Below are 22,231 nucleotides of genomic sequence, written 5' to 3' on the forward strand. Positions count from 1 at the left end.
TATCCAAGGGACTGCGAATGCTTCTGATCAAGAATGGTATGCTACCGTTTAATAAATGGTATACTTTATTCATGAAAGGTTGTAAACTAAGCGTAACATTAAAAGTTACGTCTTCCTTACTATAATTTTAAACTTAAACATGAGTTCTTGTGTATGTAGCATCTAACGATAAGCTATTCGTTTTGATTATTGAACAAGAAATAGAAAACAGAACAATTTGATGAAATAATAAAAGAGAGAACCGAAGCAAAGGAGACTAAACAAAGATATATGACACAAGAGATTTTTTACATTGCTTAACTTCTCTATTATTGTTAGAAAGAATGTATATATATATATTTATTGAATATAAACAATGTGTAAAACAATCGGATGACCAAAAACACCAAATATCTCCAGGAGCTATTCTAAACACACGAACCCTTAGCTACCATATCTAAACAAATCATTAAGTGTAGCTGCAGGGTCATCATCTCATAAGAGTAAATCACACTTAATAAAAATAAAAATAAATAAATATAACTTTCCACAATATATAGAAATCTTTCAGAATATTGGTGCTCCTATCAACTCTTCTATCATATCGGCAGTCCACTCTTCTTCGTCTTCCCGTCTAATCTCTGTGGCTTCAACCTGCTCATCCTTCTCTGTTGCGGGTGAGTCCTTTTGCTGCTGCTCCTCCCTCCAGGAAGAAGAAGACTCATGCTGCTGATAATGACTAGTACAAGTAGAAGCTTTTTCAGGTACTTGACCAGTTCCATCCACGTCTGCCATCAACTTTTCTATCATATAGGCAGTCCAATCTCCTCCGCCTTCCCCTGTAATCTCTGTGAGCTCCTTCTCTATTGTGGGTGTGTCCTTTTGCTGCTGCTCCTCCCAGTAAGAAGAAGGCTCATGCTGACCATAATGACTAGTTTTGAGTGCTTCCTTTTGCTGCTGCTGCTCCCAGGAAGAATAAGGGTCATGCTGATCATAATGACTAGTAGAAGTAGAAGCTTCATCATCATGTTGATAAAACTCCTTCTTCTTCTTGGACTTCCTTTTCGTATGCTTCTTGCAGGGGACTATCTCCTCATCATCCTCATCATCCTCATCTTCCTCATGATGAGCAATCTCCTTCCCCTTCCCCTTCTTCTTGCACCATTTTTTCTTGTGAATCTTGCAGAGGACCAACTCCTGGAACGTCTCGTTATCTTTGTCAGTAGGTAACCTAAACTCGTCCATAATCCAGCTGCATGAAACATCAATAGGAGCAGCACCACCGTCTCCTCTCTTGTGCTTCTTGCTCTTCCTGGGGCTATGATACGTTAAGTTCTGCCTTATCCCGATGATGTCCCCTGTCTCCTCGTCGATGATATCTTTTGTCCCATTCGCACTCCAGTTCCCAAGGTCAGTGCCATCGTCTCCGATGATCTTCCGCTTAGAGTACTTACCACAACCAACCTTCTCTTTGGAGATCTGAGTCTTTGTGGTGAAGTAATACCACTCGTCTTCCTGGAGAATAGGATGGTTGGTTTGGTTAAGCAACCATGGCTCCTTGGCATAAACATCCTCCATCCCTATGAAGTCTCTTCCACGGTATTCACCTCTTAGCATCGGTTTAAGATAACAATTGATGATTTCGTCGTCTGAGGGATCAAAGTGAAACCCTTCATCATCATCTTCATAGTACTCCGTCGTCATTTTATATGCTTCTCTCAACGATGAAATCTGAGGGCAAAACTATTTTATGTTCTGTGATTTTAGATTATGAAGAGAGATATGAGATTATGAGTTAACTTGTGTGTCTTTATATATCGGTGCTTTTTTCCAACAAAAATTTGGTCTCGCAAGATTTTGTATATCTTAATATTTTATTTAAGATTTTGTATACATCTCGATATTGTTTATAATATTTTCTTTATATCATAATATTTTTTATATATAAATAATATGTAATCTGTTGAAAACAATATTAAGATATATATATATACGACTTTCTTCTTTAAAACAAAATTCAATTTTAAGATGGCGCAACAAATAAATAAGTTGGGTATAATTTTATTTGCAGCTAGTTTGTATAGTTATTTAATGATTTTGTTCTCATAAAACACTCCTAACAAAATATCCTTTCTTAAGGTTGAACAAAAATAATATATATCCTTAGTATTTAAAACGAAATAAAATATTATTTGTTAGTGTGGTAAAAACATGATTGTTATAGTCTACATGATTAAATAACACATGAAATGAAATCAACATATTTATGATGAATTTTGTAACCAGTGAAATTAAGTATTTGTCCAAAAAAAAAAAGGAAATTAATGAGTGTTCCATTTAAATTAAAGGTTATCCTTTGATTAAAGTAAACTAAAACATACAACTTCATGAAGCAAATGAAATATGTTATTTGTTGATCACTTTGAAGACAAAGCTTTATATATTAAGATAGATAATGAATTTTGGAACCAATGCAGTTTAAAAAAAATATATTCATATATATGCTTTTAAAAATATGAATGATTTATTTTATACTTTCTATGCAATTTTTTTGTATAAAATTTCATATTTTACCTCTTATTGATTAAAGTAAGAAAAAAGAAAAGGAAACAACTAGTAAGTAACAACAACCTCAGCCGGTTTAAAATTCAAGCTAGGTCCAAAAGCCCAAATTACTTTTATGTATGATTAGAAAATTGGTCTCAAACCAAAGTTACATACAACTGTCTTAAGAAAAAGAACCAGAAGTCTCTAACTTTGTCCGCAAGTCATAAGAAAAAACCTTTGTTTCTCTTCGTCATGCCCACAATCGCCATCAACGGCCAGCTTATCGCGGCGCCGATAACTTACACCACCGCTTCTTCGTATCTCTCCTCTCGCCGTCAATATAAATCTTTATACTCGTCTCGCGAACTCCGCTTCAACGCACCTCCCCCTCGCCTCCCATCCTTGACTTGCTCCTCAACAAGCTCGCGTACTCGGAGGATCGAGCCTTCCTCCAACAATATTCTCCTTAACTCATTGGCGAAATCTTTCGCCGTTGATGCCTCCGCCAAGCCGAAGCCTTCGTCTAACGGTAATCTCCGTAAGTCACTTGCGAAATCTCTCGTCGTCACCTCTGTTTCTTCCGCCTCGTCTCTGTTTCTTCCACGACTATTTTCTCTTCTTTCGATTCTAAAAGGCGGAGGTGGAGGCGGGGGTGATGGGGGAGGAGGAGGAGGAGGAGGCGGAGGTGGCGGATTTTGGAGGAATTTGTTTCTAATTGCAGTACCAGTGGCCGTAGCTGACGAAGAACCGTCACCGGAATGGGATTCTCACGGTTTACCGGCGAACATTGTTGTACAGTTGAACAAGCTAAGTGGTTTTAAAAAGTATAAAGTCTCAGATATAATCTTCTTTGATCGACGGAGTAAAGCCAACGTTGAAACAGGGGATTATTTCTTTGAGATTGTCTCGATTCAGCCGGGAGGAGTCTACACAAAAGCTCAGTTGCAGAACGAGTTGGAAAATCTAGCGAACAGTAGTATGTTTGATAAAATCGAATTTGAAGGGAAGACGAAGCCTGACGGAACACTAGGTGTTACATTCTCTTTCGTGGAGAACAGGTGGCCAGCCACGGAGAGGGTTCGTTGCATCAACGTAGGGCTAATGGCTCAACCTAAGCCGGTAAAGATTGATCAAGACATGACAGAGAAAGAGGTGATTGAGTATTTGAGGAGCCAGGAGAAGGATTACAAGCGGAGGATCGAGAAGGCAAGACCTTGTTTGTTGCCCGGATCAGTTCAGCGAGAGGTGATGCATATGTTAAGGGGTCAAAGGACCTTAAGTGCGAGGTTTTTGCAGAGGATTAAGGATCGAGCTCTTAAATGGTACCAAGACGAAGGGTATATGTGTGCTAATATGATTATTGGAAACTTGAACAGTAAGGAACTTGTTTTCGAAGTTGTGGAAGGAGACATAACAAAGTTGGTTATCCAGTTTCAAGATAAGCTTGGAAATGTAGTTGAAGGTCACACACAGATCCCTGTCGTCCGGAGGCAAATTCCCAAACAGGTAATGTATCTCGAGCCAGTTCAATGTGTTCACCATTATTTGATTTTGAGTATGGATCATGACTTAAAAGTCAAGAACTTTCCATAAGACTAAAACCACTTAAACCTATTAAGAGGTTTCAGATCATAAACGTCTACTGACATTTGTAAAGATAACAGCTTCGTCCAGGTCATGTGTTCAACATGGAAGTTGCTAACCAAGCTGTGAGGAACATACACTCTTTAGGCTTGTTCTCTAATACAGAGATCATTCCAATTCCAGATGAGAAAAATGAAGGTGGTTTAATCGTGGAGATCAATCTTAAGGAGCAAGATCAGAAATCAGTAGAAGTAACTACAGACTGGGCTATTGTTCCTGGAGCCGGAGGTTATCCTTCATTGGTATGTGCAGCTACTAAACTTTGAAAACTTTTAATTTTTAAATTCTCCTCTAAATTTGTTATATGTTCATTGTTTTATCTTGCGTTATTAGGATTCGTTTCTTCCAGGAGGGACTGTTTCTTTCGAACATCGAAACATCAAGGGCCTTAACCGATCTATCATGGGTTCAGTGGCCACGAGAAACCTTTTGAATCCTGAGGTACACTTTGTTTCCATATGATCTGATACATATCTGGTTCAAATTTTAGTTTGTTAACATCCATACTTGGTTTTGCACACAGGATGATCTTTCGTTTAAGTTTGAGTATGTACATCCATATCTGGACGGTGTTTCCAATCCTAGAAACCGTAGTCTCAAAACAAGCGTCTTCAACAGCAGTAAACATAGCCCAGTGTTCACTGGAGGTCCAGGCTTTGAGGAAGGAGTGGCTCCAATCTTGGTGGAGCGAGCTGGTGCCAAAGCCACTATAACTGAGGTAACTAATTAAGTCCCCTGTGATCAACTTGTTTTCTTCTCCGACAAGCAACTAAACAAATCCCGGTTTTTATACGCGCAGGACTTCACACGACAGAGTAAACTTACATATGGACTTGTGTTGGAAGAGATAACAACCAGAGATGAAAACAAACAAATCGCTACAAATGGTTTGGTGTTATTGCCTGATGGAGGAATCAACGTTAACGGGCCTCCAACAACTCTCAGTGGAACAGGTGTCGATCGTGTAGCCTTCCTACAAGGCAACATAACCCGAGACACCACCAAGTTTGTGAATGGTGCTATTGTTGGAGAGAGAAATATCTTTCAGGTGGATCAAGGCTTGGGTATAGGAAGCAGCTTCCCACTCTTCAACCGCCACCAACTAACCTTAACAAAATTCATTCAGCTGATGCAAGTAGAAGAAGGACCAGGTAAACCACAACCACCAGTTCTAGTCCTTCATAGCCATTATGGTGGCTGCGTAGGCGATCTTCCAAGCTACGAGGCTTTTGCTCTTGGAGGACCTAACTCTGTTAGAGGTTACACCATGGGAGAGCTTGGTGCAGCTAGAAACATTCTCGAGGTAAAATATGATAAAACAAAGCTCATACAAGATCGTCTTTTAACCTAATTCTGATGTGTTTTTTTGGTGTTACAATTGTAATAGGTTAGTGCTGAGGTTAGAGTACCTGTGAAGAACACGTATGTGTATGCATTTGCTGAGCATGGAAACGATTTGGGAAGCTCAAAGGATGTGAAAGGGAATCCAACGGCGGTGTGTATGAGAATGGGACAAGGTTCATCGTATGGTGTAGGTGTGAAACTTGGTCAGATAAGAGCTGAATATGCTGTAGATCACAATTGTGGAACTGGTGCTCTGTCTCTAACTTTTGGAGAGAGATATTAAGGATTAAGTTGGCGCCTTGCAAAATAATATATTGCTCTTTTTCTTTAGTTTAGTAACTCTATAATATACACTGGTTTTATATAATCTGGATACTCTAATATTTAACTTTTAGATCATTTATGTAAATTACTGATTGTTAATTGAGATGCTTTTTATGGGATGAATCCAAAACAATTTTTTTTTTTTTTTTTTGCTACCTGGTCGTATGAATTTTGATCATATTGAAATAGTTTTCGATCTTTCATATTCTGTACGACTGTAACTTGTTCGTCTATATTCACCAAAAAAACATGAACTTTTTCTTATCTAATTAACGTTACATAGAATTAAGATAATTTTTTTTAATTAACCTGTAGGCTGTAACCAAAAAGAAAAATAATCTGCAATACTTGGTGCTTGATTTGTTTAAATCCTTAATATTTCGACCATTACACCAAAACAGACCACAAAACTCTTCTACTTAGCGACTTCACTAATTAAACAATCCATATGAAAAAAGAAGAAGAAAACAAACCCTAAAATAGAACACCGAAACATTGGTTGACAAGAAAACAAAAAAGAACACCAAAGTTAAAACATTTAAAGTACGCAGCATTAACTAGCTTGGAAAGAAGCTACTAGGATGATAAAGAATAGAGTCCAAGATAGTTGCAATGTATCTTCCAGGAGACCTAGACAAGAGATGGCGAAAAGGCATGAGCTTGTTCACCAAAGCGTAAAACAGATCAGGCGTCATATAGTTCATCGTGAGTAGCAGTGCATTGCGTATCACGAAATTCCCATACTCACTCCTCGCCAGCCTCATCAGCTTCTCTCCCTTGCACTTAACAAGAACCAAAACCACATCTTCCATTACTGAGCCCCCTGCTTTCAAAACCTTGTCCACGATGTAGCTTCCATACTTCCTGAACGAGAGATCGACGTAGTGGCCGCGTAGATTAACAGCGATGTTACGCGTGCAACGCATGTCACGCAGTTCAAGCACGTGTTGGACAACAAAGTTCCCATAAGGATCGTTGCTTAGCCAAACAGCGTTGTTCGCGACTATGTCCAGGAGCTGGTTTCTGTAGTCACGATGGTCCAAGTCGGTTATGATTTCGTTGAGGGCGATGCAACCGTGTTGGTCACAGGCCAGGTGAAGCGCGTGTCGGAGAGTGAACTCGTATATTAACTCCTTCTTGTCCTGTTGGAAAACTCTCGTTCCTTGTATCCCCACGTAGGACGCGTACTTGTCGGTCATGACCTGGACGAAGATGCGCGTGATAGCCTTGTAGAAGAAGGTGTCCATGTAATCCGATTTCCCCATGAGTCTCTGCATGTTTTTGCTCCCGAATTTGTTTCTTGCAACCTCCATGAAGTAATCGGAGTCTGAAGTCAACATAGACACAATCTTTTCAAGCTTGCTCATGTCAAACGTTGAGATGACGTCTTTAAAGCGACGCCCATCACCTTCGCTTATAGTCATAAGGTCGAAGATCCATTGGAAACTGATCATCTCCGATATATCAGGGATCAAATCCGCCCTGATTCCCCAGCAGAACAAGGAATCTCCTTCTTCACGTGGAGGAGGAGGAGGAATCATCACCGGAGGCTCCTCGTTCGTGGTTTGTCTTGCGGGGGCAAAACGGAGTTCTTGCAAAGCATCGAACATTGAAGTCATTGAAAAAGGATTGGTGGTTTCCATTGTATTACGTTCGATCTACGGAAGTGAACTACTGTCGGAAAGCTTAATAAAGGTTTTGTGTTTGTGATATTTGAGAATGCTAAAGATTTGAGTGTTCTGAATCGTTCTGATACGCTATATATATATATATATATATATATATATATATATATAACAGAATGGTTTTGGTTCCTTTTTCTAATGAAAAAATGAGTCATCTAGGTTGGTTCCCAATAGAAATTGGAAATCTTTATAACAGACTCGCTAGAGTTTGTCACCATTGGGAAAAGCAAGATGATCCTTCGGTAATGGTCGGCATAGCTTTTTTGCAGAGGATCTTTAACGTCTAAATAGTACATACTAGTAATTTAATTGTTTTTATTTGCGTGTTCAGATTTACCAATCTATAGTAACTTTAAACAAAGTTAATATATGCCAATTGTTTTCCAAATCAAACAACATACATAATAATTCAGAATCTCAGATAGTGATCACACACCAATAATGCTTACAACTTATGTACATAAACTGGATTCTCAAAAATGATATGGAAATTTAAGAGTTCAAAGGCGAGGATGATAAAATACAGGCATGCATGCAACTAGAAGTAAAGAACTAACATAAAGAAATATGAGACTTTTGATGAAGTCCTCTTGTTTAACATATAGAAACTTTACTGATTTGTTAAAAGACCCAGTATCTTGTGTACATTACATTCAATATAAAGAAGCATCCTGCTGGTAACGAGAGTGGAGAGATCTTGGGACAAACCCAAAGAAAACGATATCAAAAATTTGATCGAAGTGAATCTACAGAGTGCAATCATTAATTATAATATAACATAAAACATCTGAAATACATTAGTCTCAAACTCTCAATCTTCAGCGCTTTGCTTCCTAGTCACTCATCAGAATGAGAAACCAGAGAGACAGGGGCAGGTTTGTAAGGGGAGGTTTGGTAGGGTGTTAGGCGTTCCCAAAGACTATCCCAAAGCCACCCTGAGCTTACAGTAAAAGCTATCCACTACCCCTTTGATAGAGGCTCTACTAAGATAATATTGTTACCAAACGTATGCAAACCTCGTCAAATCTTCTTTAGGACTGGTCAATGCCCACCGAAGAATGTCCACTAAACATCTTATGAGCTCTAGGCTCTAGCTGTCTAGCATATCCATGCGCCTCAGCAACTATGTATATCAACAACGGACATCTCATATTTATATAGCATAGAAAAAAACAGAGAGGGATTAGGTTAAAGGACTTTCCAATCACCTTCGGGTACGAAATTAAAACTGATTCCGGCAGCCTTACATGTATCTATATATCCTTGTTGCCTGATGGCGACTCCTTCCGGGTCGGGATGTTAGTAGTATTTAGTATATAGGGGATGGTCAGAAAACTAATAAATGTGAAAATATATTCATTAGAGCCGCAAAACAATAAACCAGGAACCACAATATATATTTTGAAGAAGAAAAAAACAAGAAAGAGTCGTTCTTCATAAACAGACCCCTAGACCAAAACTTATTTTCTCTAGGAACAAAAGCAAAATATGAAGGACACATGAAACCAAACCAGCACAACTTTGTAGTATAATAGCATCTCCATATAACTCAACAGCTCAACAACTCGTGAACTCAAAACCGCCTCTGCGGTTGCGTTTTAGTTTCTTGGGACGTTAAGCCTTAGTCTGAAATCTTCTTCCATAAGGGGAAGTCCTTCTCTGAGCTTCACCTTTGGCTCCCAGCCCAACACTTCTTTGGCCTTACTAATGTCTGGTTTCCTCTGTCTTGGATCGTCTGGCGTGTTCTCCACCATCTTTATCTCTATGCTTGGATTAATTAGCTGCGTTTCATATAAATAAATTCAGAAACTAAAACATGAATCAATTGCAAGATTTATCATATCGTTTGGAGTAAACCGACTCTAACCTCCTTAACGGTTTCAGCTAGTTCCACCATTGTAAATTCACCTGAGAAACAAAGAAAGAAGTTGTGGTTTCAGATCATAGGTGCTGAATCCTACTTAATCAAAACAAAAGCCACACTCTAGTTATAGGTGTTAAAGTATAAAGGTTAGAATGGAAAGGCGTACCTGGATTACCGATGTTGATAGGGCCAGTATCTTCGCCTTCCATAAGACGGATAAGTCCATCCACCATGTCGGAAACATAACAGAAACTGCGGGTCTGGGTCCCAGGTTTCTGAACTGTCAATGACTCCCCCCTTACAACACATTCATGGAAACTACTAAGCAAAGATGATATTAAAAAAAAAGGGTTTCGGTGTGTAGAGAGAGCAAGAGACTTTACCTGAGTGCTTGAGCAATGAAGTTGCTCACAACACGCCCATCATCAATGTTCATTCGAGGACCATAAGTGTTGAAAATTCTAGCAATACGGATTTCTACAAATAAAGAACATGCCAATGAGATTTTAAGTAAACCATTGGATAAAGAAAGAGTGATGAGGTGAATTTGGTTTGGAAAAACAAAATCTAACCAATGCCGTGTTGTCTGTGGTAATCAAACATCAAAGTCTCTGCTACACGCTTGCCTTCATCATAGCAACTCCGAACCCCTTTTCATAACAGCAACCAGGTTAAGTTTACAAAGCTGCAAGAATCTATAACATGAGAAAATTCTAAACTTACCAATTGGGTTGACATTTCCCCAGTAACTCTCAGGTTGAGGGTGGATGAGAGGATCTCCATACACTTCCGAGGTTGAGGTGAGCAAAATTCTGTTCAAAGAAGAGCAAATTGTTAGTTGCAAAGCTGAGGCATTAAGAAGTAGATGTAATTTAGAAACAGGGAGTAGAACCTTGCTCCAACACGCTTGGCAAGACCGAGCATGTTCAATGTACCGATCACATTGGTCTTGATTGTCTGCAGAAACAGATCATATATTATATAACTAAAGGTTCCTTCTGATTATATAAAATTGATATTAGAACATATATCATACACAAACCTTAACAGGGTTGTACTTGTAGAAGATAGGAGAGGCAGGACAAGCAAGATGGTAAATCCGATCAACCTCGATCAACAAAGGCTCCGTAACATCTAGATAAACCCCAAAACCAAAAAGAGATGTTGATGTAGAATCTCATTGACATAAATAAGAGACTATAACATCCACCTTTAACAATAAGCTGAGTGTCTAAACAACCATACCGTGACGAATAAGCTCAAATCTCGGGTGACCGATCCACTTCTTCAGGTTTTCTTTTGATCCAGTGAAATAGTTATCAGCAACAACCACCTGAGAATCAAACGAAACATTAAAAAAAAATGATCAAACTTGACAACATAAATCAGCATCTCAAGTTTTGATGAGCGTAGACGTATACAGACCTCATTCTTCTCATTTTCCATGAGCTTATCAACCAAGTGAGAACCAATGAACCCAGCTCCTCCAGAAATCAAGATCCTCATATTGGACTACACAAACAACAAAAAGCAAACAACTTTAAACACATATAACAAACATAAGAATCCTCCAATCACAGCCAATCAGATCAAACTAATAAACCCACAAGATCTGATTCTGTAAAATCTCAATAAAAACTAGAATGATCCAACAAAATTCCTCCCACAATGTAGCCAGCAAAAGAAGGGTCAGATCTAATAAGTGACACAAACTAAGGATTGGAGTTAAAGTATCTTCATTACAATGCCAAAGAGATGAAGCCATTACATAAGATCCTTGTGACACAACTAAACAATGCAATTGGAGGGAATGAAAGGTTCACAATCGCATCTTAATCTCCAAAATCGAATCGAATAATATAAAGCTGTTCGTACCTGAGAAAACTTGGAATTGCGGAGAGGAGAAGGAGAAGGAGGAGGCTTAGTGCTGTTCTGTTTCTCACTTGTAGCCGCCATTGTTTGAGAGAGATCTCAAATCCTGAGTTTATTTTTTTTTAACCAAAACGCGCATTAAATGAGATTGAAATTAACAGAACAGTGAAAAAAAAAAGGAAACTTTGCAAAAGAAGGATCAGGATTTACCAGAAGAAACTTGGGTGTGAATCGAAGAAGCTCAAAACCAAAATCTTGTGATCTGATGATTATGTGAAAATAAGAGACACAAAGAGATCGTCTACTTATAGTCCCCTGGTGTCTGAACTTCATCTACCAATTAACAAACTTTTACGATTTTTATTTTTATTTTTAATTAAAGAATGATTTAATTCTGGTTAGGGATGATTAATATTAATTTTACTTTATAGTTTAGAGAAAGAAAGAGACTTCAAAAACACGAAATGCGGAAATAACAAAATAGCAAAATATTTGACTTTAGCTACTAAATCACGACAACGTTTGACCTAACAGTTTTCTGACGTGGCAATTTGTTTTTTATTTTCCAATTTCATTCAGTTTTTACTTTTTTCACCTTCCAAGCTTTTTTTTACCTCTCTTATGATCTGGTGGTGATTCTTATCAAGTCACAAAGGATTTATCCATTAGGGGTTTCGAATTTTGTGTGTTTTTTTTTAGTTGCATCTATAGTAGTACCTCAATAAAACTCGATACTACATAACACAACTAGCCAACAAATTGTCAATCACTTTGTTCACACAAATCAATCATTCACCATCCAACATCCTACATGTATCGTCCACTATCTAATAATCCTTCTTCTTCATCCATAGTCCACATAACCCTATCATCTACCATCCACAATTCCATCATCAGTCTTATTTGATTTCTATTTTTTTTTTATAATACATCTCCTAGAGAAAAACTTCGGAACTGTAATAATAAAAGATGCTGGAGCCAAAACGCATTGTTCAGATTTCATCAATTCTTCCAAGGAACCAACAAAAAATTATGATTAGATATACGCCTAACTATATTATATATACTTGTTCAGTTGAGTAAGATATACTTTTTGGTTAACACCAACCAAACTTAAGAGTATGACTTACGTTTAATCAACACAAGGCACATGATTTCAGTTTTTCAACCCATCGATCATTTGTTTACTACATTGCTCCTATTGACCGAAGGAAAAGAAGAAACTACAATTCTTTTGTAAAATGAATTTATTTGTTCAGGAATGTTGGATTGTTTAAGTTCTTCCGTACTTCTTCTACCAAGAAAATGAAGATCTCCGGATAAGTCATCAAGCTCATATATATAACCCGAAGGTTCCTTCAAGTTTGCGAATCAAACATTGCATTGTTGTAAGACATATTTTGATTTATCATCGATCCTAGATGTTCCAACCCGAATAATTTTCCACCTTTTGTTTTCAATGATCTACCAGTAAATACTTAGATAGTAGTAGTCAAAGAAGGTAGCCTGTGAGTTTTAGATAATTTCAGGTTTCAGGTTGCACTCGTTTGCAAGGAAATTTGTCTCAAACCCATTCAAATGAGACTGAAGTGGACATCACCCTTTCAATGGTTAAGAATCTCCCATTTTACTTTCCAAGTAAATTTGGCTTCAACCCACTCACATTGAAGTTGACATGATAAGGTTTCTATACTTTGAATCGGAACTGCATGCCTGCTTTTGTTGGATAAACCGGCATGGGTTGTGATGACGACGACTTTGCATATTGCAAGTTACAATCCATATAAGAAGCACAGTGGCACAAACAAACTAGCAGTTAAAGTGAAAGCAGTGCAAAATCAGAGAGCAAAGAAGCATTCTTAACGAATGAAATTTATAATTTTTAATGTCAAGGTTCTCAGGAAACAACATTTTTCTCCACCAAACACTTTTCAGAACGCTCTGGTTCTCGAACGCTACAAAAAAGAGATGTAACCCGAGTTATAAAAGTTGCGTTTTGGACAGTTTTGAAGGGTTTCAGATAGGAATATGAAGAACTTTTTGATGAAACTCCAGCGATCTTCAAGGGTGTAAAGTTTGAAGCTGAATCACAACATTTCTTGAGACTTTCTGACACAGCGGCTCACTTTCTTCTTGAACTCATCTCTCTTCTCTCTCCATTCTTTCTGCACAAGAGTAACACACACACACACACACAATTCATGACCGTGTTCTGCTCTTAACTGCAAGCTATGCACGATGAATCTTGATAAGAATAATCGATTAAAATACTAACCGCGGCCTCAACGTTTGCTGGAGACTCATCATTTGGACCAGAAAGCATTGATATGATACTCAACATAATACTTTCAACCTGAAACACCAGAATTTATTTCACCATGGCATGAGAATGTAAGACAATAGAATAAATCACCTAAAGATCCATTAGAGAGTGTGAAGTATAGCAACTCTACTCCTTAGAATCTGCTACATCTGAGCAAAACACTGACATGTTGTTATAGAAGCAGAAATGAACAAAATCAAAAACAATATAACATACTGTATGAACAGGAGTCCAGCGCTCGCTTGCAAGCTCATAACCGCTAGGATCATCACCAGGAGGATGAAGAATAGATATGCAAACACGGCCATCAGAATAAACTGCAGTATAGAAGCAAAGTACACTGAGAAAAGATAGGAGAAATGTCTCTCTTATTCGTATTCCTTAGAATCCTTTTTCAAATAAAACCGATAAAGAGAAAACTAACCATTAGGATGCCACATATCCGAAGTAAACCTCACGGTTGGCGGGCTGTTCGGATAGTTTTGCGGGAAGGTCATAATAGCGTTAAAGAAGCCTCCTTCACTGCAATTACACCAAGTTTTAAAACCATATGCACAAGGAAATCTTTGGCAAAGTGTCATCAAAAAGAACATTTGCAGACAAGGCTCCTAACAAAGGCGAATTCGGATAAGAATCTATTCCAATATAATCCCATTGAGAGCAATTCGATTCGATTTTAAAACATCATGAGATATATCACTATATGAAGAACTATACAAGAACAAACCTAAATCAAAGAATCAAAAGAGAAAACAAGATAAACAAAAAGAAGATCACATAACTATGTGATCTATAGAGTCCAAATCTCAAGCCAATAACAAATGAATCAAGAATCCGACAAAAAACAACCAAACATGAATCAAGAAGCCTTAAAAAAAATCAGAAAATAAAGCAATAGAGGGAAGAGAGCGTTACTAGAGAGTATCAGGAGGACCAATAATGGTAACGCTCCATTCGAATATATTCTTCTCATCAACCAGACCAGCTGAGAATCCATCAACAGGATGCTTACAGAGATCTGGAAACACAACAACAACAACAACAACCCAATTAGACAAAACAATATAACAATCACAAGATTCATTTATCTAGGCAAAGAGAAACAGAGATTCAAATCAATTGCTCTTGTACCTTTGAGTTGTTTCTGAAGGAGAAGGCTAGCTTGCGAAGCCATGGCTGATAAACTCGAGAAACTGAAATTGGAGATTATTATTTCTCTTATAAGAAGCTTCTGATTTTTTTATTTTTTTGTGTGCGTATGTATGTTTCGGGAATTTGATGAGAACAACACATGATGATGAGAAGGAGCTAGAATCTTCTACGGCCTACCTTGTGTGTACTTTACTATCCTAACCAATAAGCTTTCGCGATCTTTCTACTTTCCGTTACGTTTACTAAAAAAATTATAACGCTCCCTATTTAAACCGGGTTTGATTTGGTTTGCAGAGATTCTCCGGTTTAGTCCGATTGCTAGAAAATTAATCTGTCTTCACATTTTTAATTAACATATATAACTCTCTCTTTTTTTTTTTTACATCACATATATAACTCATTTAAGAAATTAATCTACTAGACATATAATAAAATAGTTTGATTGATTTTGATATTATGATCAAATCAAGTTGCCATCATTATTCATGAGTCATGAGTGTGATCCAGTTTTTCTTCTGTATATAAAGGGCCATGACTAAATTAATAGACACGTTAATCATTTTCATTATATTGTTCTCATCCTTTATATATCAAGACCATTATATGAATATATATACATATAGCGAAAGAATAACTTTAATCATAAACTATACATAATGAAACAAAAAACTTTAATCATATTGATTCAATGAAACAAAAACTTTAATCCATGTTCTAAAGATCGTCGCGTCGACATATCTTATATATCATCAATAAGAAGACACCCATCAAAAAAGCACAAAGCAACCAAAAAAATATTTTATATATCATCATCATCATATTAAACCAAGTGGTTTACAAATTAATCACTTCACTTTATTTTATTGATCGAGATCGAAAGCTCTTAGAGGATACGTACATTTTCCAAGAAATCAAAAAGGTTTGGTAATGCGACTAGCAATACTTAAAAACATAACGGTAAGCTTTGCCGGTGGAAAAAGAAAAACTATATCGTGCTGGTGTATATTTTCTTGAATAGATTTCGTGGTGGCTATGATGATAACACTTAAATGATGACAAGTTAAAGTGAAATTGAAATGAAGGCCGCAAAAATCTTGCCGACGTATAATATTACAGTACAGTGACTCTGTGAAGTGTGAACGTTTTCAAGTTAGTCGCTACAGCCTACATGACCAAGGTTGCTAATAAATGATATTAAGATTAAACCAGGCTTAGTCGATCGGCTTGGTCCAGTTTTTGTTGGTCACATATGAGACTCATTCCAAGGTAATAGCAATAGGCAAACAATTCAAAAGATAATTAGGTTCTACCAAGATAATTTACAAAGATCAACATGTAGAGAATATATCATATTTGTATTAAGGGTATTTATGTATATTAAAATCCCTAGTTAGTCTTATGTACCTCACTATATATAGTTGTAATCATTCTATCAATAATACTTAACATTCACATTCTACACAACATACATGATGTAGCCTTCAATCGAGTCTGCACAGAATAAAACATATAAGAAATATGAAAGAAGCTATAATATGTTTATCTATTTCTAAACACATTGTAATTGCTAAGTGGAAATGTGTCATTGCATAGGATTCCAAGATATGACATTTTAACCAGAGAATCTTAACTTGGTTTCTTCAAGACAAGTAATCATCACGGTTCTCCAAGGAGAGTACCAACTAGATGTGAAAAAATTTGTTTTTATCGTGCCTTGTTATACATCTAGTATATATATGATTCCTAGCTAGCTATATGGAAACAATAACCTAATTCTCTACCTAAAAAAACTATGAAAAAACATGATATCATCATCAAGCTTCTCCTTATCATCTGCCTCTTTCTCAGTCAAATCCTGACTCGGGAATGCCGAGAAGGTAATCTCATCACTCACTCTCCCATGTGTGTGTGGTATAGTGTTAGGTTTGCACTCTTATATACTAAGCTCTGTTTTTGCTCGTACCAGTCCATTTCAAGATTGGACCTCTAAAGATCATCACAAAACCGAATTACGGTAGTATGATACCAAATCGGGTAAGGAGATCAATTTTATTTTTGCAAATACACATTCAAGAACATAAGCATCATTATAACATCTTTCTTATGGAAATAGGTCGAAGAAAAAAAGTTGCATAAGCACCCATCCGGACCTAACCCAACAGGAAATCGCCACCCACCGGTCAACCCTTGACTCAATATCAGCACAAATGTCGACACCAAAAGAGTCTTATAAGTCAATGTCTAATAAATCTCGTCAGAAGATGTAATAAGGAGTGAAGCAGCTTATAAGAGGGAGTGTTACTTACAAGTTACAGATCCAATGTGTGTGTGAAACATATGTACTCTAATAGACTATATATATTAATTCGGTGAAAATAAAAACAAGAGAAGAGGCCTTAATTATAAGCACAGCCTCTAAGTTGCTACCATAAGTCCATAACAGAGCCATCTTAACGGAGCAAGACATGTGAAACGAGCTGAGATTTTGAAGCAGAGCATTTTTCTTATTATTGAGAATAACTGTGGGATTCCACATTCGATATGTTTCTATTTCCTCAGCATATGTTATAGTGAACTTGAAAATTTTGTTTTGTTTTTCATAAAGAGTTTTCAGTATGAATTTGGATTCTCAAATTTTTATACATATACACTATAAACTAAATCTTGTTAAGGGATCTTTTTTTTATGGCATAAACATGCATTCTTCGTCGGATTTTTAAATTAGTGTTTGGTTTAATCACAATTTTATAAATTCACTCCAAAACTAAGAGCTTAATGTATTACTGGTTACTTATAGATCTCTTCACTATATATATGATTATAATGTTTGAAATGAGTTGGATGAAAGTTATAAAGCGAAGATGATTAATAAGACAGTATTATCATATCTTAAACATGTAAGATACAATAGTGTACATCATATATAAGAAAAAGCAACAAAGACATGGTAAATATCAGCTTAGATAGCCGTCTTTTATTTTACTTAAGATATACGAAACCAAACTCTTCAGGCAAGTGATGACGTAGTTAAGCTCCCATTTCACTTGATGCTGAAACAATACAGACGATCAAGAGTATAAGTTATGCATGTCATTAGAAACACTAAATTATCGTGTCAAGATGAAGTAGAAAATAAGAATATTCGAGATGAGAGAGTAAGAGCATTAAGAAACGTACGTGGCGCAGTTAGTGCTCGTGGAGATGGGGTAGGGAATGCTAACACCACACTTTCCAGGAAGGCTTGAAGCTAGACTCGGGTTAATGCCCTTTGCAGCGGACTGTAAGCAACGGCAAGCTTGTTGGCGGTCAGGAGTGGTTTGAGCCAGACCGTTCAACTTCTTGACTCCTGCACAACACGGAGCCGGCACAGCCCCACCTTTCGATAGATAGCCTCCACATGGAGCCAAGCTACTTGCCACTGTGCCACATGAGATAGCTGCATCTACTGATGCAACTATGCACACAGTCAAAACTAGGCATGTAAAGAACTTCAAAGCGAAAGCCATTTGTGTTTGAGGTTTGGGTTTCTTAGCTTTGTGTTGTTGTTGTTGGATGTGAGAAAAGTGGGAAGTGATGATGGGTTTATATAGGGATTTCATATGGGAAAAATATATATGATGACTAATTAGAAGGTTTTTGTTAGTACGTAGTTTTTTAATATTTATTATAAAGTTATTTAGGTTAGTAGTATGTACGTAGTTGGATTTGCATTTACTTCATTCGTTCTTTCCAGTTTCGAATGATTTTTCATGTAAACAATAAAAGATGAAATTAATTACAAAAATTTATCTTCAATGTTTAACTGTTACAAAAACGGATTTACATACCTTTTCAACTTGATTATTATAAATTATTATCATGTTTTGAGAAATGTATATATATATATATACATATATGAAATCGTATATGCCTTCGTTGTACACTTGTACTTGAATAAAATGTCAGCTATATTAGTCGTGGTACTATGTAGACTAAATACAAATACCGTCCAATTAAATGCGATGTGCAAACTGAAGGACACGTGTATCCACCACTAAAACATCACACGACTCTCCTTAATAACTAAAAGCACCATCACATTAACTAACTATGGATTTTTATGCACCTGCCATTGTCTATCGCCATTTTATATTTAGCAAATTTCACATTTTATAGCTTACTACATAATTGAATGAGATAGATGCTATTTGGAGTTTACTTTCCTCTCCAAATTTCGTATAATCAATAAAATAAATGCGTTTACCAACAACAAAAAAGTTTTTATTTTTATTTTTTTCTCATCAACCAAAAAAGTTTTATCAGCAAAATAACACATTAACACTATCGCTTTATATGCCACGAATTTATATTCACATGCAGTCTCAGGCATTGTTTGCTTAATTTGTACATACACATATACACAATTCCTTTTCATTTTTGCTCTTCATATCCTATACGCATGCATGCATGTGATGATGTTTCTCCAATGTCTCACATAGCTTTGAACGTGAAGGGTTGATATATGGTGTTGAATACTATCGGCCAAAAAGCGTCAAGCAACATCGTACAAGATTGATAGATCTCCACATGTGTAGTCGTCAACAGTACTAGTACGTTGTTGAAAGTGGCAATTTAACTACACAAACCTCTGCCGACACTAATTTCATAATTATTTTACGTCACTGTTATAATTATGGTTTAATTATATAAATTATATAAACTCAATAGTTAAATTCTGTTAAACATCACTCATATCAATTTTATGATAATATCATATGATCTTTACAATAAGCATTGCAATTCCGTATATTTTTTTATATATAATTGTGAAAAACATCAGTACTTCTAAATCTAATACTTCTTCCCTATCATTTTAATTGATGTATATTGTTTTAAAAATAAATTTTTCTTCTTTTTTACCATATGTTCTGCATATGGGGTTTTAATTGGTTTAATTCAATTTTCTTAATGATGTTTTTATGTAAAAGATATCAATTAAATGAAAACAATATGATTTTAAAAATTATATGTAGAAACTTTAAACATCAACTAAGATGAATTAAAGAGAGCGATATGAGTTTTGATATGGTCTCTCTATCTTATACTGTTATATACTTTCAAACGGTACATAATAATAAAAAAAATCTTAATTTTTCTTGTTTCTAAAGATGACACGTAACAAATATAAATTGTTTGATGTTAAAAATAAATAATTATAGTAATCAAAACTACTACGACATGTCTGAGGGCTGTTTCTTCCTTTCCATAAATATATTTTTTTTCTGTTTACGTGAAAGATTTTTATTTTTTAGTTTCAAAAGGATATCACATCTCAAATTACCAACTATCAACTACAAACTACTTCGACATCTCAAATTGAACCGCTAATTAATAACTACTTTACATGCTAATTATTTTTCTTTCCCTACACATGAATGGCTGACTAACCAAATTCCATGCAAATAACACTATATTTTTTGCTTTCTTCACCACTCACCAGGCTGATTAATAATTTTTGTACTGAAATTCTGAAACCTACATAAGCAACTGTTAGAAACATTTTTTTATAAGTGATCATGTATCAGCCGATAAAAAATAAATAAAAATAATAAGTGACCATGTATCATCCACGGGAAAGTGCTAATGGTTTTTGTTCTGTCACTAATCTGATGGCCAGAGTTAATTAAAAGCAAAATAAAAGGTGGTCCGATGGAACTGGAGAATGTGACGGGGCTAGTTGGGGAGATTTCTGATGTTTAGTGTTGGGTTATACACGTGTCCCTCAGTTACACGTTGCATTGAATTGGACAATATTCGAATTTAATTCACTTAGTACGACTAAATATAGCAAATAAGTCGCTGATATTATTATTATTATTTATTTTTTTGTCAATTGATATTATTGATAATACTTGAAAGAATACCACGTTAAATATAATGAAAGTCGGAAAAAAACAAAAATTTTCCTTACAAAATCTAAAACCCAAATAAAAGAAATTAAGCCAACGGACAAAGAAAAAATTCCAGAAACTAAGTCTGAACAACTAGAATAACAAATCATAAAAAAAAAAAATCGAAACCAAAGACTAAGAGTTATGTACTATTAAAAGCCAAATATAAAAAGATTATTTGGTTATGTACTGAAGATATTACGCTTTACGAAATCTATAACATATTCTTTCTACTCGCTAGCTAAGTGATATTATTGAATCTCCAAGCATCATTATCCACTAGTGTAAAGATAACTAAAATTGTTAGAAAGGACTACTAAATTTTTAAGATACTAACATTTACAGATATATATATATATATATATATAATCTTCAACAAATACATACTAAACATTGTTATTATACTATTGCTGACTAATTCTCTGATTAGTAGAAGAAACTAGAAGGAATGAACGAAGTAAATGCAAATCCAACTACTAACAAACTCTACTTAGTCATCATATTTTTCTCCCATATGAAATCCCTATATAAACCCATCCTCACCTCCCACTTTTCTCACATCCAACAACAAACAACACAAGCTTAGAAAACAAAACTCATCTACTATTGTTATCAATCACCCAAAAAGAAGCAACTAACACAAATGGCTTTCGCTTTGAGGTTCTTCACATGCTTTGTTTTGACTGTGTGCATAGTTGCATCAGTAGATGCAGCAATCTCATGCGGTACAGTGGCAAGTAGCTTGGCTCCATGTGGAGGCTATCTATCGAAAGGTGGGGCTGTGCCGGCACCGTGTTGTGCAGGAGTCAAGAAGTTGAACGGTATGGCTAAAAGCACACCTGACCGCCAACAAGCCTGCAAATGCTTACAGTCCGCTGCAAAGGGCATTAACCCAAGTCTAGCTTCAAGCCTTCCTGGAAAGTGTGGTGTTAGCATTCCCTACCCCATCTCCACGAGCACTAACTGCGCCACGTAAGTTTCTTAATGCTCGTACTCTCTCATCTCGAATATTCTTATTTTCTACTTGATCTTGCCACGATAATTTAATGTTTCTAATGACATGCATAACTTATACTCTTGATCGTCTGTATTGTTTCAGCATCAAGTGAAATGGAAGCTTACCTCATCATTTGCCTGATGAAGAATATGGTTTCGTACGTATATCATAAGTAAAATAAAACACGGCTATCTAAGCTGATATTATCATGTCTTTGTTTGTCTTGATGCTTTGTAATCTTTTCCTTTCATATGTTGTATTGACGTGTTTGAGATATGATAATAGTACCCTATTTTAGTCATCTTCTTTTATATCTTTATTTTCCTAGCTCCAACGCACACCAACGTAATGATCAAAAAGTGAAGAGTTCTCTATAAGTAACCAATAATATTAAGCACCTAAGTTTGGAGTGAAATTATTAAATTGAGATTGGTAAACCAATCTATTTATATATCAAGCCTAACATGTGTTTCTCTTTTTCAAAAGTTCAATATTATTTGCAAGGTCAGCTACTGTATAACAACAGTATATATATATATATATATATATATATATATATATATATCTACT

The 22,231-nt window shown here is 36.0% G+C and overlaps 8 protein-coding genes across 8 annotated transcripts; 3 read left to right on the top strand and 5 right to left on the bottom strand.

Annotated features, from left to right (window-relative positions):
• Positions 1–546: 546 nt before the first annotated feature.
• LOC17875118 (NAC domain-containing protein 6) lies at positions 547–1,622 on the bottom strand. The gene has a single exon (XM_006281708.2). The coding sequence runs from the start codon at positions 1,594–1,596 to the stop codon at positions 547–549; it is 1,050 nt and encodes a 349-aa protein (XP_006281770.2). The 5' UTR covers positions 1,597–1,622.
• A 1,156-nt stretch (positions 1,623–2,778) lies between these two features.
• Positions 2,779–5,797, top strand: LOC17877139 (protein TOC75-3, chloroplastic). Its single transcript, XM_006281816.1, has 6 exons — positions 2,779–4,032; positions 4,191–4,412; positions 4,504–4,611; positions 4,694–4,888; positions 4,970–5,473; positions 5,558–5,797. Exons 1-6 carry the CDS (start codon positions 2,779–2,781, stop codon positions 5,795–5,797), a joined length of 2,523 nt encoding a protein of 840 aa, XP_006281878.1.
• Positions 5,798–6,395: 598 nt separating this feature from the next.
• On the bottom strand, positions 6,396–7,481 carry LOC17874801 (putative pumilio homolog 16). The gene has a single exon (XM_006281976.1). It carries the CDS (start codon positions 7,479–7,481, stop codon positions 6,396–6,398), a length of 1,086 nt encoding a protein of 361 aa, XP_006282038.1.
• Positions 7,482–8,859: 1,378 nt separating this feature from the next.
• On the bottom strand, positions 8,860–11,572 carry LOC17876030 (UDP-glucuronic acid decarboxylase 3). The gene is made up of 12 exons (XM_006280694.2): positions 11,470–11,572; positions 11,263–11,365; positions 10,813–10,899; positions 10,633–10,720; positions 10,430–10,521; positions 10,280–10,344; positions 10,111–10,199; positions 9,960–10,037; positions 9,771–9,864; positions 9,554–9,684; positions 9,391–9,431; positions 8,860–9,304 (listed from the first exon to the last, which is right to left on the bottom strand). Exons 2-12 carry the CDS (start codon positions 11,341–11,343, stop codon positions 9,122–9,124), a joined length of 1,029 nt encoding a protein of 342 aa, XP_006280756.1. The 5' UTR covers positions 11,344–11,365; positions 11,470–11,572; the 3' UTR covers positions 8,860–9,121.
• Positions 11,573–13,102: 1,530 nt separating this feature from the next.
• On the bottom strand, positions 13,103–14,831 carry LOC17875099 (ubiquitin-conjugating enzyme E2 7). The gene is made up of 6 exons (XM_006281160.2): positions 14,714–14,831; positions 14,498–14,600; positions 14,007–14,104; positions 13,799–13,899; positions 13,535–13,612; positions 13,103–13,424 (listed from the first exon to the last, which is right to left on the bottom strand). The coding sequence occupies exons 1-6, from the start codon at positions 14,754–14,756 to the stop codon at positions 13,347–13,349; spliced, it is 501 nt and encodes a 166-aa protein (XP_006281222.1). The 5' UTR covers positions 14,757–14,831; the 3' UTR covers positions 13,103–13,346.
• Positions 14,832–16,515: 1,684 nt separating this feature from the next.
• Positions 16,516–17,351, top strand: LOC17875251 (CLAVATA3/ESR (CLE)-related protein 46). The gene is made up of 3 exons (XM_006281689.2): positions 16,516–16,611; positions 16,701–16,768; positions 16,848–17,351. Exons 1-3 carry the CDS (start codon positions 16,527–16,529, stop codon positions 16,923–16,925), a joined length of 231 nt encoding a protein of 76 aa, XP_006281751.1. The 5' UTR covers positions 16,516–16,526; the 3' UTR covers positions 16,926–17,351.
• Positions 17,352–17,580: 229 nt separating this feature from the next.
• On the bottom strand, positions 17,581–18,295 carry LOC17875964 (non-specific lipid-transfer protein 4). Its single transcript, XM_006281221.2, has 2 exons — positions 17,912–18,295; positions 17,581–17,784 (listed from the first exon to the last, which is right to left on the bottom strand). The coding sequence occupies exons 1-2, from the start codon at positions 18,238–18,240 to the stop codon at positions 17,775–17,777; spliced, it is 339 nt and encodes a 112-aa protein (XP_006281283.2). The 5' UTR covers positions 18,241–18,295; the 3' UTR covers positions 17,581–17,774.
• A 2,908-nt stretch (positions 18,296–21,203) lies between these two features.
• Positions 21,204–21,966, top strand: LOC17877271 (non-specific lipid-transfer protein 4). Its single transcript, XM_006281288.2, has 2 exons — positions 21,204–21,636; positions 21,764–21,966. Exons 1-2 carry the CDS (start codon positions 21,308–21,310, stop codon positions 21,771–21,773), a joined length of 339 nt encoding a protein of 112 aa, XP_006281350.1. The 5' UTR covers positions 21,204–21,307; the 3' UTR covers positions 21,774–21,966.
• The last annotated feature ends 265 nt before the right edge of the window (positions 21,967–22,231 follow it).

This window comes from Capsella rubella, unplaced genomic scaffold (assembly GCF_000375325.1).
Source record: "Capsella rubella cultivar Monte Gargano unplaced genomic scaffold, Caprub1_0 scaffold_8, whole genome shotgun sequence".
Classification (NCBI taxonomy): domain Eukaryota; kingdom Viridiplantae; phylum Streptophyta; class Magnoliopsida; order Brassicales; family Brassicaceae; genus Capsella; species Capsella rubella.

What these genes read in the sequence shown, in the direction of transcription:
- LOC17874801 (XM_006281976.1), bottom strand. Translation starts at nt 7,481, where the DNA reads ATGGAAACCACCAATCCTTTTTCAATGACTTCAATGTTCGATGCTTTG.
- LOC17877139 (XM_006281816.1), top strand. Translation starts at nt 2,779, where the DNA reads ATGCCCACAATCGCCATCAACGGCCAGCTTATCGCGGCGCCGATAACT. An exon ending in CCAAAGCCACTATAACTGAG is followed by an intron (nt 4,889 to 4,969) that starts GTAACTAATTAA and finishes TTATACGCGCAG; the next exon opens with GACTTCACACGACAGAGTAA. An exon ending in CAGCTAGAAACATTCTCGAG is followed by an intron (nt 5,474 to 5,557) that starts GTAAAATATGAT and finishes CAATTGTAATAG; the next exon opens with GTTAGTGCTGAGGTTAGAGT.
- LOC17877271 (XM_006281288.2), top strand. Translation starts at nt 21,308, where the DNA reads ATGGCTTTCGCTTTGAGGTTCTTCACATGCTTTGTTTTGACTGTGTGC.
- LOC17875251 (XM_006281689.2), top strand. Translation starts at nt 16,527, where the DNA reads ATGAAAAAACATGATATCATCATCAAGCTTCTCCTTATCATCTGCCTC. An exon ending in GACTCGGGAATGCCGAGAAG is followed by an intron (nt 16,612 to 16,700) that starts GTAATCTCATCA and finishes TGCTCGTACCAG; the next exon opens with TCCATTTCAAGATTGGACCT. An exon ending in GTAGTATGATACCAAATCGG is followed by an intron (nt 16,769 to 16,847) that starts GTAAGGAGATCA and finishes TTATGGAAATAG; the next exon opens with GTCGAAGAAAAAAAGTTGCA.
- LOC17876030 (XM_006280694.2), bottom strand. Translation starts at nt 11,343, where the DNA reads ATGGCGGCTACAAGTGAGAAACAGAACAGCACTAAGCCTCCTCCTTCT. An exon ending in TGGAAAATGAGAAGAATGAG is followed by an intron (nt 10,721 to 10,812) that starts GTCTGTATACGT and finishes TTTGATTCTCAG; the next exon opens with GTGGTTGTTGCTGATAACTA. An exon ending in GGGAAATGTCAACCCAATTG is followed by an intron (nt 10,038 to 10,110) that starts GTAAGTTTAGAA and finishes TGTTATGAAAAG; the next exon opens with GGGTTCGGAGTTGCTATGAT.
- LOC17875099 (XM_006281160.2), bottom strand. Translation starts at nt 14,756, where the DNA reads ATGGCTTCGCAAGCTAGCCTTCTCCTTCAGAAACAACTCAAAG. An exon ending in CCTTCAGAAACAACTCAAAG is followed by an intron (nt 14,601 to 14,713) that starts GTACAAGAGCAA and finishes TTGTGTTTCCAG; the next exon opens with ATCTCTGTAAGCATCCTGTT. An exon ending in CAGCAAACGTTGAGGCCGCG is followed by an intron (nt 13,425 to 13,534) that starts GTTAGTATTTTA and finishes ACTCTTGTGCAG; the next exon opens with AAAGAATGGAGAGAGAAGAG.
- LOC17875964 (XM_006281221.2), bottom strand. Translation starts at nt 18,240, where the DNA reads ATGGCTTTCGCTTTGAAGTTCTTTACATGCCTAGTTTTGACTGTGTGC.
- LOC17875118 (XM_006281708.2), bottom strand. Translation starts at nt 1,596, where the DNA reads ATGCTAAGAGGTGAATACCGTGGAAGAGACTTCATAGGGATGGAGGAT.